This window comes from Pan paniscus, chromosome 4 (genome assembly GCF_029289425.2).
Source record: "Pan paniscus chromosome 4, NHGRI_mPanPan1-v2.0_pri, whole genome shotgun sequence".
Taxonomy (NCBI): Eukaryota; Metazoa; Chordata; class Mammalia; order Primates; family Hominidae; genus Pan; species Pan paniscus.
In genome coordinates, this window is record NC_073253.2 from 71,986,349 (window position 1) to 72,002,917 (window position 16,569).

Genomic DNA, 16,569 nt, shown 5'->3' on the forward strand with positions numbered 1-16,569 from the left:
CGCTTCCATTCAAAATGAAACAGCAACTAGAGTCCAGAGGAAATATCTTAGATTGGGAATTCTTTTTGTTGACCTTTGTTTTCCTTTCTCTCTTTCTTTAAAATTACATAGCAGCACTCAATTGAGAATCAATGCTTTAATATCTGTAAAGAATTTCCAATCACTCTCTACCCTCTGCTAAGCTGAATAATAAGAAATGGAGAGGTAGATGAAAGAAAAACATTGAGGCCAAACCAAGACACTTGTCCCAAGGCAATACGGACGTGAAAGAAACAATGGGTTGTCCTTGTTGTTAAAAGATTTTTCCCCTGCTCCTAAGAAACAGCATCATCAAATATTTACTTTCATATATAATATTTCAAAGCCAGGAGGGCAAGGCTCATGCTTGAAATGTAGGCAGGCTTATCAGAAATGGTACCTCAGGAGTTTTCAGAGCCTAGAACAGTCTCTGATTGTGCCAGGGAAATGAGGAAGAGGTATGTGATACAGACAGGTTTACCAGATGACCCACCAACAAAGATGTGTGGGGATCATTACTGGCCTAAGTATATACACGGGCTTCCAAGCCTCTGTTCGCTCTTAAATATATATATATGGTAGAGACCTGGAGGTGACTCTCCTCATTGTCTTATGTCAGGCTTGGAATTCTGACATCTACACATTTGGCTTTTTTTTTTTTTTTTTGAGATGGAGTCTTGCTCTGTCACCCAGGCTGGAGTGCAATGGCATGATCTCGGCTCACTGCAACCTCCGCCTCCTGGGTTCAAGCATTTCTCCTGCCTCAGCCTCCTGAGTAGCTGAGACTACAGGCACGTGCCATCACGCCCAGCTAATTTTTGTATTTTTAGTAGAGACGGGGTTTCACCATGTTGGTCAGGCTGGTCTCGAACTCCTGACCTTGTGATCTGCCCACCTCAGCCTGCCAAAGTGCTGGGATTACAGGTGTGAGCCACCGCGCCCAGCACACATTTGGCTTTTGAATGTGACATACAGACTTACCTGATGAATTCCACAGAATAGTACTGAATAGGGGCGCTTCCTTCACTTGCTCCAGATTTCCAAGACAGGGCCACCTCAGAATCCGAAACCACAATGACATGTGGCTGCTGGGGAGCTGCAGGAGGCAGGCAGGAATCTAGGTGGGATGACAAACACAACTAGACTAGGCTGGTGGTCTCAGCCGTTGGAGAGGTTTAATAGGCTAGGCTGGTGGTCTCAGCCATTGGAGACGTTTAATATAATACATAAACAGCTCGAGTGCTTCCTATACCCAAAATATCTCTGTTCAGAACAGCCTCAAAAGCCAAACCAAACAAATATAAAAACATAATCACAACTTGATCACCATGTGAGTTTCGAGTCAATGAGAGCTGGTCTCCCCTTCTCCCTGTTTGCGCCCCTGACTGCAAATCCAATTAATTATGTCCCAGCCACTGATCCTGGCACACACAGTGGTAAGTTCCCTGGAAAACCTTCTGTCACATTCTCAACTCCTAACAGCATTCCATCTCTGTTTGCATTGTCAGAACTGATATTTACCTTCAAGGAAAATTGAATGCCTAGGATCACTGCCAAACATTCTTTTCTCTGTGTGTTTTGCCCCTGACAATCAGAATGCATAGTAATGGTAGGTCATTTGGGAAATGCCCTTCTATGTAAAGATGCAGGAGTCACCCATGATCCCATCACTTCAAGTGACCGCTGTTTCTGATCACCTCCAGACACACACATCTCCCAGCCTTTGTTCACACTACTCCATCTGCCTGGGAGACCTTTCCTGTCTTTTCTTCCTAGCAAAATCCTATGCATTTTTTGTAACTCGGGCCAAAGGTAGGACTTTTCTGAAAGCCTCCGAGGCTGGGGCAGAGGAAGTGCGCCCTCCTGTGTGCTACACAGCCTCCGGTGCAGTCCTTAGAAGTGCTGCTGTCACCAGGCGCGGTGGCTCACGCCTGTAATCCCAGTACTTTGGGAGGCAGAGGCGGGTGGATCACAAGGTCAGGAGTTCGAGACCAGCCTGGCCAATATGGTGAAACCCCATCTCTACTAAAAATGCAAAAATTAGCCAGGTGTGGTGGCATGTGCCTGTAGTTCCAGCTACTCGGGAGGCTGAGGCAGAAGAATCGCTTGAACCCAGGAGGTGGAGGTTGCAGTGAGCCAAGGTCGCGCCACTACACTCCAGCCTGGGTGACAGAGTGAGACTCTGTCTCAAAAAAAAAAAAAACAAAAACAAGTGCTGCTGTCACTCATTTGTCATTGGCTTCTCCTTCCACAAAAAGCTCCTTGCCAGCAGTGACCAGCATCAACCCAACTTTGTACCCTACTGTCCACTTGGTGCCACCTCAATAAACATTAGTTGCATTCCCTTTGCCTATAAATCTCTTCTCCCACTCCCCTTCCTCACCTTCTTAACTCCTACTTGCCCGTAGGATCTCCACTAGTTGTCATCTCTTCAGGGAATTCTTCCCTTACCCCTGTGTTGTACATTCCTACAGTGCTGGAGCATCTACCACACTCTGTGACTACACACTAATGAGGGAATGTCTAGACTCACCCCAATAAGTTCTGAGAGGGCAGGAGCCATGCTTGCTTTTGTTCTCTACTGAATTCCCAGAGCCTAGCACAGTGCTTGGCACATAGTAAGTCCCTATTGATATTTGCTGAATGAAGGATGCATGGATAGCAGCCTGCCACCTATTAATGAATTTGAACCTACTTTACCTTGGGACAAAGTGGTGACATGCCGAGGAGAGCTCAGCCGCCCTTTGCCAGCCTGGCTGTAAGCTGCTATGCTCACACGATATTCAGTGCCTGGTTTCAAATCTCCAATCACTTCCTCCTGTCAATGACCAAACAAGAAAGATGCTAACAATCAGTAGATCTGTTTGGGTAAATTGTACAATTTCCACGAGGTTTATATCTCGAGGCCCCTGTGAAACTGCTTGGCACAGAGAATGTTTTGCTTTGTCTAGGACTGGCCCAGTTTTAAACTTTGCCAAGAAAAAAACAGCCATGACATATTTTCCAAGACTGGAGGATGGCCCTTTATTGAAATCTATCCATGGTCCTAGAACTAGATACATTCACACTAGCAAATGTTACTGTGAACATCAGAATTCTCTGATCAAAGTACTACGTTGCTGGAAGGCAGGTAATGATTCTTTCTAAGGCTGTAATTCCCCAGTTCCTTCTTTCCATTTACAGATTTCAGATGCTCAGGGAATAGCTGCAGCTGCACAGTGAGGTCTTGATTTGTACCTAGAAAGTAGGGACTGGAATTTTAGTTCTCAAATTTTAAACAGCATTAGAACTACCAGGAAGACTTTCTTAAAAGTATGTCTGTGTGTGTGTGTGTGTGTGTGTGTGTGTGTGTACTTCCCCTGCACAAAGGGCCCTGAGCAGGAAGCCCCAGCTGAAGAAACTGAGGTCTTGATTTGTACCTACAAAGTAGGGACTGAAGTTTTAGTTCTCAAATTTTAAACAGTATCAGAATCACCAGGAAGACTTTCTTAAAAGTGTGTGTGTGTGTGTGTGTGTGTGTGTGTGTGTGTGTGTGTGTACTTCCCCTGCACAAAGGGCCCTGAGCAGGAAGCCCCAGCGGAAGAGGGCTTTCTCCACCTTGAGCTTGGGCAAAAGTGGTGTGTCCCCAAAGCTACAGCGCTAAATAGTAATTGGGAGCCTGGGTCTGATCGGTGGGAAGCAGCAGCCCATTGTAGTGGAAAGGGCACTGGCATTGTAGTCAACCAGCCCTGGGCTTGAATCCTGATTCTGCCACTTATTGTTAGCTGTGTCCTTGATATTAAATTCATTAAGCCTCAGTTTCTTCCTCTGTAAAACAAGCATGACATATAACCATCTTGCATGATTGTAACATTTGAGATACTGTGTGTAAAGCAGCCAGTATGGAAGATGTGCTCAGGAAATGAGTGGTCATGATATTGTCTTGGGCATGTGGGAACCTTCCTCTTCTCTGCTTACCTAGGCTCCCCGACTACTCCAAAGGCCAAGCTCTCCCTTTGACACCTTCCCTGACCATGCAGGTCTGGTGATCTTACCCTAATGAAAATTGTGCCACTACTTTAACACATTTACATTGTATTTACTAAAAACTGTTACTATTTCTCTTACGGGATTATAAGCAACTTGAAAGCAGGGACCATGTCTTATAATTTCTTCACAAGCTCTTTTGCAGATGTTTGAACGTTCATTGTTGCTAAGAAGAATTAAGGGCATCCCTACAATTTTTTAAAGCATTCAACAAATAATTAATGAATACTTAATACAGTAGTTCTCAAACCCTGATTACACATTAGAATCACTCGGTGATCTAAACGACTGAGGCCCGAACTCCACTCCAGACCACTTAAATCAGAATCTACAGGGGACAGAACCAGGAGTCTATTTGTTTAAAGCCCTCCAGGTGATTCTAATGTGCAGCCAGGTTTGTGAACTGCTGTTCCAGAGCTTGGCCCATCTCTCAGGCCCTGAACTGCCCCATCTGTTCCCCCTCCTCTCATTGTCCTGATCCCCCTAGATCCAGTATCTACCAGATCCTTCTGTATTTACTATGCTCAAGACTCACACACCTTAAAAACAGTAATTCCCTACCATACCTGCACCCCTAGCTCCTCTCCTTAGAGGCAACCTCCTTGAAGTTCTCTTTGCTGCCTCACCTCCTATTTACTCCTGAACTTACGCCCACCTGGCCACTCTCACTAGAAACCTATTGAGATGTTCTTACCAAGACACCGTAACAACTTTGTAGTGAATCCAGTGAGTGCATCTCAGTCTTTAATGACTCGCTGCAGCTTTCAATACCATTGTCCACCCTTGCTTCTTCAATCTCTTGGCTCCCTTGGAAATCATGACTCTGCTCCTCCATGGTCACCTTCTACTTCTCGTGTTGCTCCTTTCCAATACCCTCCATCCACCCCCCTTTCTCTGCTACCTCTAAGGATTGGTCTTTCCCAGGAGTTCACCCTGTCACCATCTTCTCTTCTCCCTCGTAGTCTTGCTTGGGTAAACTCATCTCCCACTCCCTTAGCTTCTGGCACCACCTTCAGGGTGACACCTCGCGACTCTGCACCTCTAGCTCTGGCCTGCCTCCTGGTCTCCAGGCATGGATTTGTGAGTGTCTCTTGAACATCTACCCAGTGACTACCAAGCACCCCAAGTGTAACATAACCAAACCTCAACTAATCATTCCTCCTCCTACTGCCAAAACCAAACCAAAACATAGCTTCACTGCTTGCCTTCTCTCTCTCTATCTCTCTCTCTCTCTCATTACCCAAGGCCAGAATTCTTGATGCTTTCCTCTATGAGTTCACCCTACACCCCTCACCACCATCTAATCAGTTACCCATGCAGCAGATTCCACCTCTTTCATATCACTTGAATGTGTTTCTGTCATTTCATCCTTACAGCCCTTGAAGACCAAGTCCTCATAAATATGACAATGGGCTCTGATTCCCCTGCCACCAATGCTGCCCTGCCTGTACCTCCAGTCTGGACTCCACAGTGCTATACTACTTATCTTTCTAAATACGCAATCTGATCACGTACTTCACACTTTAAAACCCCTTAGAAGAGCATGTTTGTGTCCCCCTGTTTATCCTTCCAGCATCACCCCGTACCGTGTCCCCTCCTTACATTCTACATTCCAGTCATACTTAAGAACTTGGCAGGGCTCAAATTTATGCCATTCAATGCCTCTGGGCCTTTGAACCTGCTGCTCCCTCTGCATGAAATGTCCTTCTCCCTACTCCTGCCTGGCTCACCCCTACTCATTCTTCATGACTCAGATCAGCTGAGACGTTACCTCATTTCTCTGGCCCCGCCCCAGTCTGGTTAGGTGCCCCTCCTCTAGGCTGCCCTGGCGTCCTTGGTGCACCTCAATCTGAGCAATGCTCACCTTGTATTTTAATTATCAGTTGATTTGTCACCTTGTCCCCACCCACTTGAAGCCAGTAAGCAAGTTCTTATTCCCCTGGCATCCCAAAGCTTAGCATAGTATTACCAGACATCTAGCAAATGCTCAAGCAATGCTTCTTGATGAATGAATAAATGAACTAATGAATGATTAAAGAAAGAAATCAAGCCAAGATGTCTCATGTAAACAGATGACCTCATCAAGAAGCCAGCTGATACTACTGAGCCCTGCATCTTGACTCACAGCATCAGTACTCCTGCCCCAGGCCTTGGATTAGCACCTCCAGGGACAGGACTGACTCTCCTGCCCACCTCCCTCCAGCCACCCCACCATGCCTTTCAGACCTGTTCCCTCATCCCATTTCCACCTTGGTGCCCAAGTTACGGCCCCTTTGACTCTTTGCCTGGGTCTTCAGTCTGCCCCTCCCTCCCTCCCACCTCCACTCCATCCTACGTGTGGCTTCACAAGTGGCCTTTGCTGCACATGTGGACCTGCCTTCAGATCCCCTCTCCAGCTCTACTTCCTCACATCTGTGCTCCTGAGCTTCACCTTCTGTCTCCAGGTTTCACATCAAGTTTGGTGGTTAAGAGACTGGAGGCAACAGGTGGATCCAACCCTCTGTTCTCACTCCTCTCCTGACTAACACTCCAGGCTTTCCTCAAGGAAGCAGAAACACTTTCAAACCAACACAGCACTCTCCCAGGCTTTTGCTTTAGGATCCTTTACTCCTGGGAAGTCATGATGCTGGATGAAGTATAGGTGGTGATATGGATTCAGACAGTATTGTAGATATCACTTAATACCAAACACAGCTACCACTAATTACCAATGATGGGTGTTTCCTCTGTTTCATGAACAAAGGGAAAGAAGGCTATGTATAGCTTTATTTAATTCTTCCTTCAGTTCCGTGAGGTAGGTATCACTCTTATTTTCATTTACAGAGGAGAAAACCTAAGCCCTGAAAAGTTCACAATTTGCTCAAGATTTAGTCAGTGGCAAAATAGGGATTTGAGCCTTTCTCCGTTTGACACCAATGCCCAAGTTCTAATTGGCCAGTATATGTACAAAAAATATTAAATAATGTTTAAATCAACAACAAACAATATTTACCATAATCACTGGAAACTAGATTATTATTTCTTTACGACCATGGAAGTTAACGTATTAGAAATTTAAATGTTACCACTGAAAACCAAGCAAAATCGTATTTGTAGTTCCATATATAGATCAAAAAATTCCGGAACTCTTTATTGGATATGGAAGACTAGTGCTACCTTCAGCTTGGGTGCATTCTGAGGGGTAGAGGGTGAGCTTCCCTGAAGCTGGCTGTTTCCCGTCTGTCTCTTTTCCTGCACTGACACTCCGGAAAGTGGCATAATGGTAAAAATCAAGGGGGCTGAGTGGTCAGGGCCACAGAAACGTGTTGAATTCAGTGATTTCACTTTCACTTCCTCCCCTGACATCTCTCCTCTCAAATGGAATCCTCAATGTATTGTAACTTGTGATAACCCTTACAATTTGTAGTAAAATACCACACAGCATAAATCTTTGTATTTCTGTCCTTAAAGGTCTTACCATCACCACTTCAGCCTGGCATCAAACTAGGGCAGATGCTGAACATGCTCTTTTCAAAGTAGAGAAACAGTCTTTTGCTTTGTTTTGTTGCCTTGTGGAAGTCTGAAGACAAGTCAAGATGTTTATCTCTCCTGCACTTCATTTCTACACAAGTTAGTGAGAAACAGAGTCGGGGGAATTGCTTTCTTGGAGTAGAGGCCAGAGTGACCTCAACAGTCTCCCCTAGGCCCTTCCCCCACCATTTTTTGGGTGAAGCTGAGTGCTTTGCTGCAAAATACCCCCTACTTGGTGTTTGCCTGGTTCTTTCTGGAATGTAAAACCCCTTTGTCTGCTCAACACCGCTGGTGGCTTTATGCGAGCAGTGAATTCACATCTATAGAAGAGAAAATCAAGGCTGGTCACTGAGCCCAGTGAGAAAGCTCAGGTGACTTTCAGTACTCTTGCCTTCTTCACAGATTGCCAGAACAATAAACTTTCATCTTACAATTGGTATCATCATTATAGTTTTCATTTATATAGCATTTTGGAATTTATAAAATCTCTGTACGCCATCATTTCCTTTAATCTTCACAACAACTCTAAGAGGTCAGTCCTATTATCTCCATTTTACAGACAATGAGACTGGATTCAGAGAGTTTCTGTAACTGCCCTTGTGGGCAACAGTTGGTCTGATTTCCCTCATGAAACACACCATGACTTTATATGGTTCTAATCATCTGACTCGTAGACACAGCATCACTAACTAGTTCTGAAATGAGCACCTGGTTTTTCAGATGTTCAACTGCCTTTTCCATTCCCTCCATTCACAGTCTGTCACCTGGATGACTCGTCCCTCAGTATCCATTCTCTCCTTTCTCATAATAGAATCCCCATATTTCAGTTGGGCCACTCAAAGACTACATTCTCAGCCTCCTTTCCAAGTGTGGTCCTATGGCTAGATTCTGTCCAATAGGTTGTGAGTGAGAATGCTGAGGCCAACTTTTGAGATATCCCTTAAAAGGAAGGAGTGTGTTTCCTTTCCTCTTTTCCTCATCTATTGGCTAGAGTGTGGATGTGGCAGCTTAAGCCATTCTGGACCATGGGCAGGAGGACACAAGGGGTTGGCAGAACAATGGGTTGGAAGGAGCCTGGCTCTCTGATCAAGTGAAGCCAACAGAAAGTGACATCCAGACAGTTCCATGGGAGGAATGTAAATGCACATCTCATTAGAAACACTGTTAATTTGAGTTTCTGGCCTGTTAGACTTATATCTATCTAATACATGACACAATATACAAAATCAACCTGGGTTACCATGTAAGAAGAGCCCAAGAAAAGATGAGACTCTTCTTTTTTTTTTTTTTTTTTTGAGACAGAGTTTCACTCTTGTTGCCCAGGCTGGAGTGCAATGATGCGATCCCAGCTCACTGCAACTGCCTCCCAGGTTCAAGTGATTCTCTTGCCTCAGCCTCCTGAGTAGCTGGGATTACAAACGTGCACCACCATGCCTGGCTAATTTTTGTATTTTTAGTAGAGATGGGGTTTCACCACATTGGCCAGGCTGGGCTCAAACTCCTGACCTCAGGTGATCTGCCCACCTCAGCCTCCCAAAGTGCTGGGATTACAGGCGGCCACCGCGCCCAGCAAGACTATTCTTTACTGCATACTTTTCACTCTGCATTGACAAAATCATATTGAATTGTTCTGAACTGAAGTCTCTGACTCTGATTTCAGACCTCACCTTTACCTCCTTACATGATGCTGTTCTTTCTCCTCCTCCTGCTAGAAATACAGATCATTTGGCTTCAGAAATAAGGCTAGAGGCTGTCCTATTCACTAGTTCAGATGAGCACAGCTGAGAGGAGGCATGAATTGAGTAGAGCACTTGACTACTAGCCATGAGAGCCACGTTCTGCTGCTAACCTAGCTGTGTGGTCTTGGGGATGCCACTTAGCTTCTCTGGGCCAAAGATTCAACACTGAAAGTCTATGATTCTTCTAAAACAACCTTCATTAATAGCTAGTAAACTTGGATTCAACCTCACAGTTGACCGCACAAGTCAAGGCTGGGCCTCAGTTGCCTTAGTGGCAGTTGGGACCACCTAGCATTGTCCAGTGGAAGGCACCAGAGAAACAGAAAACTGCTATCTTCCAAGCATCCTTCCTCCAATGCGCTGAGGACAGCTGTGCAGAGCAGGGTGGAGGGAGGAGTTGTAAGGATTTCTATTCCCTGGTCACAGGAAGTTATTTTCCAGAGTTTTGCTACAGGGGCAGCATTGGCTTTGGAGGCTGGACAAATCTTCCTTATGTGGACCTGTCCTGTGTACTGCAGGAAAGTTAGCATACCTGATGCTTGTCTACCAAAATGCCCAGGAGGGGACAAAGGTACCCCCAGTTGAGAACCATTGCTAGTCCATCCCCTCATTTTTTTTTTTTTTTTGAGATGGAGTTTCACTCTTGTTGCCCAGGCTAGAGTGCAATGGCGCAATCTCGGCTCACTGTAACCTCCGCCTCCAGGGTTCAAGCAATTCTCCTGCCTCAGACTCCCAAGTAGCTGGGATTACAGGCGCCTACCACCAAACCTGGCTAATTTTTTTGTAGTTTTAGTAGAGATGGGGTTTCACTATGTTGGCCAGGCTGGTCTCAAACTCCTGACCTCAGTTGATCCACCCGCCTCAGCCTCCCAAAGTGCTGGGATTACAGGCTTGAGCCACTGTGCCCGGCCCCATCCCTTCATTTTATAGTTGAAGAGAAATTCAGAAAAGATCAGTGACTTCGCCCCTGGTCACCCTTGCTCTGATGAGAGAGCAGGAACACATCTTCTGATTCCTGTAAGTTTTCTCTCTCTAAGTTCTGGGTCAACCAGTAGACTCTAAAGCAGGGTGGTGGTGCATCACCGGGGACAGCAAGACAATCCACTGAGATGCCGGAAGAAAACACATGAACTCTATTTCTGTTTTATCTCCTCCTTTAAAATTCTGTGAGATTTTATAATGTACATAATATATTAGTACAGTAGCATATGTATAATTTACAAATACATAAATATTCATATACTGGTGCATGTTCAAATATTTTTTAACTGATGGCATGCATGATCAAAAAGTGTAAAGACCACCACCCTAAACATCCTTTTCTATTTCTAACTGTAAAAAATTTACCAGATTGCCCTGATTTGTTTTACTATTCTGTTTTCCAGGAGGAAATCTGGAGGGTATTATTTTAAGAAAAAGATAAGGTGGGCTTGAAATGCTGCCAAATTGAAAGCTACTATAAGGCAGATTATCAAACAATGCAGCCCAACTCCACATTATCAGCCAGGGTATTTTGGTCATTTTATCAGTTAAATCAGAGTAACTATTTGTCAACCCACTCCCCGGTTTAGCTTTCAATCCAGAAAACCAAATCTACCTTTTAAGGTAATCGGTCCTATCTTACTGAAAACACAATCTGTAATTGTTAGGGGAAATAAGGGATTGATAAAAGAGGAGGTAAAAGGAGGGGGAGCTACCTCCACAGAGGTGCTCACTTGTTAAATATTTTCTCTCCTTTTCAATCTGTTTTACCTACTCTTGAACCAGAGCTTAAATTACTTCAACCTTCAGAGAGGTTCCCCTTAACCCTACTCTGCCGTGTGAGATGAAGGAGTACATGCAGGGATAAAAGTGGCTTCCCCTAAATGATTAAAAATTCATCTTGTAGATTCAGCTGTCTGTGCTTACACTAGAACTAGGCACTCTCCACTGAGCCTTAATCAGCAAGAGGGAGATGCAGGAGAATCAACATTTTGATGAAAAGAGATCCCCTGAATTCTGGATTGGGACAGGGGTTTAACTTTTCTAAAACATGCTTACAAAAATTGCCTGATGATCAGGTTGTCCCTGGAGAGAGGAAAAAATAGAGGCAACATGAAGAGTAAAAAAAAAAAAAAAAACTTGCATGAGTAAAACAAATCTGTACAGCACCTGCCCTTTTGCCATGCACAGCCAAGGGCAGCAAACACACATCTTTGCAATACGAATCATACTAACCACTTACTAAGCTCTCATTCTCTGCCAGGTATCGTGCTGAAGTTTCTACAATCATTACCTTATAACTCACATCTTCATTTATAGAATGATAAGATATAATAACTCACATCTTTATCTATAGAATGATATGATATAGTAGAGCTCCTAAAACTTTCTCTGTTCTTTCCACCCTTAGTGTGTCAGTAATATTTATAGCATCTCTATGCCAAAAGAAATGTCTAACTGTTCCATTTATTAAGTAGTTATATCCAAACAACTTGGTAATAATAGTTGATATGGTTTGGCTCTATGTCTCCACCCAAATCTCACCTTGAATTGTAATAATCCCCATGTGTCAAGGGTGGGACCAGCTGGAGGTAACTGAATCATGGAAGTGGTTTATCCCATGCTGTTCTCGTGATAGTGAGTGAGTTCTCACAAGAGCTGATGATTTTATAAGGGGCTTCCCCCTTTGCTCAGCACTCATTCCCTCTCCTGCTGCCCTGTGAAGAGGTGCCTTCCGCCATGGTTGTACGTCTCCTGAGGCCTCCCCAGCCATGTGGAACTGTGAGTCATTTAAACCTCTTTTCTTTATAAATTACCCAGTGCCAAGTATGCCTTTATTAGCAGCGTGAGAACGGACTAATACAGTAGTTCACACAGATGTTGCTGTTTTCCTAAAAAATGTTAACTATTCTACTGTGCCCATGTGAGCCTGCTGCAGAGCCCTGGAGCACCCTGGCACACAGTTTGGGAATCACAGACACACTATGATATATGTCACTGAGGAAACTGAGACCTAGTAAGGTTAAGCAGCTGTTTTGTTGAAATGCAGAAATCTGAACACAAGTCATCAGAATCCAGGACCCATTCTGCTATATCAGACTCCTCCCATTGCCTTGCCTTTATCTCTAGTCTTGATTTCCTCTTTTCATTCTCTTTATTCTGCAACTCTCCCCACCCCCCACCCCCCACCCCCCCAAACACACACACACAAACACACACACACACACACAGATTGAGAGAGAGAGAGGCATGTGTGGACACATTCATGCTCATTCATCCCCTGGGCTCAAACCATTCCAACTGGGATGTCCCTCCCTTGAGTCTGCCTTTCCAGAAAGTTCCTGCTTTGGTCCTCAGTCCCAACTTTCACCTCTTGACCATTTGTTCTCACACTCACCTCTCCCTCTTCAAACCCTGTCTACTAAGCAGCATGTTAATAATGACATCTGATCTTACTTTGCTCCGTAATTGTTTTATCTGTGTGGATGTGGTTTTCAGAAGACTGAAAGCTGCCTCCAAACAGGGACTGTGTGTTGTCTTGTGTTGGGCATAGAGTAGCCCCTATGCTAGTTTGTCAAAATTGGCAAGATGATCAAATGCAGAATTTGATAGCATACTCTAATGCCTAGATGTTGATAATGGAGAGAATATATTTAACAGATAAATCATTGGGAATGATAACTACCATCCACATGGCTTTTATTTGATCCTCACAAGAGAATAATTATTACACCCCTTTCAAGGAAAAAAAGTTGAGGTTTAGACAGGTTAAGTGACTCTGACCAACATTACCCAACCTGTAAATGGAAGAAACAGGCCTAAAAGTCCAGAATGCTGGTCTCCCTCCCAGCCTTGTTTAGGTATATACAGCAGTGACCTTCAGAGAGATGCCAATATTCAGCCCAGGTTCTGTGATGGGCAGGATATCAATTTCAGAGGCACTGTCTAGACTCAAAGGCATGTATCACTCTTGATACCTGGACTGGGTTCCAGGCCAAGCAGTGAGCCCTGCAGGACACCAGGCTGGGGTGGCTGGGGATACTACTAGGGACAATCAGACTCCTTGGTGAGTTCAACGAGCTTATTGAAAGTTCCAACCCAACCGATCACCCTTTCTTGAGAGAGTAAACTACAGAGGCTAGGGTTGACAGCTTCTGCGGCCAATGCTGGGTGCTTAAGCAAAAGTCTATTTTGAGCTTAAAAGCATGTCATACAAAATAAAAGCAAGCTGGAAATGTGCATCTATTCCTTCTGAGTCATGAGAGCTTTGGTAGAACCAGCAAGGGCAGGGGCTCAGAGGTCAGTCAGCTCTGAGTTTACAGTTGATGCTGTTACTCGCTAATGTATGATTTGAAAAAAGTTACTTCACCTCTCCGAGTCTCAGCATCCTTGTCAGTAAAATGAGGTCATAGGATAGTTGTGAAGATTAAGCGGCAAAGCAAATGTAAAACAAAGGGTGGTGGCTGCCAGGTAACAGATGCTCAGTAAGTGATAGTTCCTTATCATGGATGACAAACAGGTTTCTCTCAGGTGCTGCTGCCAGAAGGCACGGATCAAACAGGAGTTAGCACCACCACCACCATTATAACAGTGTTATGAGCACTGGTGCTAACTCCTTTTAGAGCAATTCAAAAGGTTCTAGCCTGGAGTAGTGGCAGAATTAGGAAGGAGGAGAGGAGTGAAAGAAAAGAAAATTCAAGATGCGTAAGGCCAAAAATTCACTCAAGAGACCTTGATGAGAAACAGAAAAGAAAATAGATGAGGACCCAACAATCGGTTAGTGGAAGGATGGGGTACTGGGCTTGAAAAAAAAATAAACAATTTGGACCATTTAAATATACATTTCAAATTACATCTTCTTCTTCTGCATTGTGTCTTCAGGCAGCTGGGAAGATACAAATGCATCACATTTATTTATAAAGCTTTTATTGGGATTAAAAAAAAAAAAACCAGAACTGAACTTTATGAAGAAAAGAAGGGGAAAAGCCAGCTGTAAGGTGGCAGTTTTCTTGCATGATAAAATGGGGTTGAGTCCAGGATGGAAGCGTTTACGCCAGGACTCTTTCGTCAGATGCCTGTTTTCCAGAGATGTAGATGGCATGGTTCAGAGAAAATGTACAGGAATGACATTTGGAAATCCTAAAGGACTATTACAAGCATTAGTTATTATTATTACATGTACAGTAGCACACACACCAAATCAGCAATCCGCCCAAATAGTGCCCACGTGCTTTTGAGTGGGCTGCCAGGATGGAAAGACTCACCGTGGTCGGGATATCCCGGCTGAGAGGCACGCTGTGCAACTGCTCCTGCAGGGATTTATCTGCGCCAACCTCAGAGTAAAAGACCTTGAAAAGATGCAGACACCCTGGTGAGAGCAGAGCCCGTGCTTGTGTAAGATCAAAGGTTGTAATTGCACTCACAGTGGCAGCAGGCTCTGAGGTGCGTTGCCTAACATCACGTGCACTAGTTCTGCGGGAACACACATCAGACCTACTTGGGTTGGGTGGGGGGTGTTGCAAACTCAGAAGCCTGCGGAGTCCAGGAGGAAGACACATATCAATGAAGTGAAATGCAGAGGTCTGCACGTGGCTCGTGTTATTTTTCCCAAAATGCATGAGCCTCCCGGGTAATCTTTCATTTTCTCACTTTTGATAAGACATGAGCCCAGAGATATATTACTCTACTTTTAGAAAACAATAGGATGAGGGCTATGATCAATGGCTACTGTCCCTTGGTGAAATGGAGACAGTAGCAGGTGGTGGGATTGGGGTGGTACCGGGGTCTTACATTTCATCTAAAATAAGCAGCTCAGTTCCAGCAGGTGGAGAGGAATGTGGACCCAGTGTGGCCAGCTCTCCCCATATCCCAGAGAGTGCACAACTCCAAACAATTATGTGAAATGTCTTGACTTCTCAAAGTTGACTCATTTCTAAAAACACTATTCAAAGAAAACATTTTGGTGAAATGATATCAGCCCAATTTGCAGCCTCTGATAGATAAGAATGCATTCTCTGGTGCTTCCTCCATTTTGCCTCCCCACCTTCTTACTTTACATTATTTTGTACTTGTTGACAACATTCCACAGTGATTTCCTGTTTCCCGTGTTCATAGTTTATTCTCCAGATTTGACTATAGGCAACTGAATAGCAAAAACCATGTCCTTTTAGTTTGTATTTTCCCACAGCTGAACAGAGGAAGGACTGGATAGATCCTAAGTGAGTAATGCAGATGTGATGTGACATTCGGGGCATTTACAAATACCCTCCAAAGTGGGACATTTCTTCTAGCTTTACGGAGGGAGAATGGGGCAGTTATTGATATGGAAGGACAGATATCTAGCAAAAGCAAGGATGAGAAAGACATACAGTCACACGACACACCCACCGAGGAAACTCCCATGCCCGTGTACTCACAGTGTACCCAAGGATGGGACTTCCAGGATGCCTTGGCATTTTCCACTGGATGCTGAAAGCCGTACAGTTCAATGCGCCCAGCTTGATGTCAAGAGGAGGCCCTACCTTGCCTGCCCCCAAACAAAAGAGATTGTGTTAGAGGCTCCACACATCCCACCTTGAGTATACTTACACAAGATTTAAGAGTGCATTATCTGACAGATGAAAAGCATACTTAAAGATAATTCCAGAAATGCAGTCAATTTCTGATACACCACACCTATCTCAGCTGACCTCACTCACTTTGCTATCCCTTCCCAACCTGGCATCAGTAGATAAATCAGTCCAACTATTGCCCTCATTCTCTCGGGTAACTTCTAATAGGTCAGGGACCAGCAAAGGGAGATTCAGGGTAGCATAGACCACAAACATTTCTGACTTGACTCTCAAAGTTTTAAATGTATTAAAGTAAGATGACAGGCACATTTGTATTTACTCAATAGCATATATGTTTTATGTATACATTACATAGATGTGTTTGCTTATATAGCTAGGATATTCCTATTGTGGGACATTTAAAATATATAGTTATGTATAAAATGAAGTTTAAAAATTTCAAATGCTTTACTATCTATTTATCTTAAGCAACTTCATAGTTACAGATGATAAGATTTATAATCATCAAATAATATATACAGGTTGCCACAATTTAGAAAACATAAAAAATTATCTCTAATTCTAACATTCAGAAATGAGTCTTGTTAGCATTGTGGTATATCTCTTGTTGGTCACATGCAATTTGAAAAAAGTGTGTGTGTGTACGTGTGTGTGTTTCTATACAGTTGACATCCCTTATCTGAAATTTCAGATTTTTTTGGATTTTGGAATATTTGCAATAT

The 16,569-nt window shown here is 44.0% G+C and overlaps 1 protein-coding gene across 2 annotated transcripts in view; it reads right to left on the minus strand.

The window, feature by feature from the left end:
* The window catches only part of EGFLAM (EGF like, fibronectin type III and laminin G domains), a 211,400-nt gene that overhangs the window by 113,584 nt on the left and 81,247 nt on the right, over positions 1-16,569 (minus strand). For both annotated transcript variants that reach the window (XM_003810957.7, XM_034960152.3), the window contains exons 2-5: positions 15,692-15,801; positions 14,540-14,623; positions 2,719-2,836; positions 1,000-1,135 (exon numbers count right to left, since the gene is read on the minus strand). In XM_003810957.7, the coding sequence (XP_003811005.2) occupies positions 1,000-1,135; positions 2,719-2,836; positions 14,540-14,623; positions 15,692-15,801 (448 nt within the window). The remainder of the gene's footprint in view (positions 1-999; positions 1,136-2,718; positions 2,837-14,539; positions 14,624-15,691; positions 15,802-16,569) is intronic.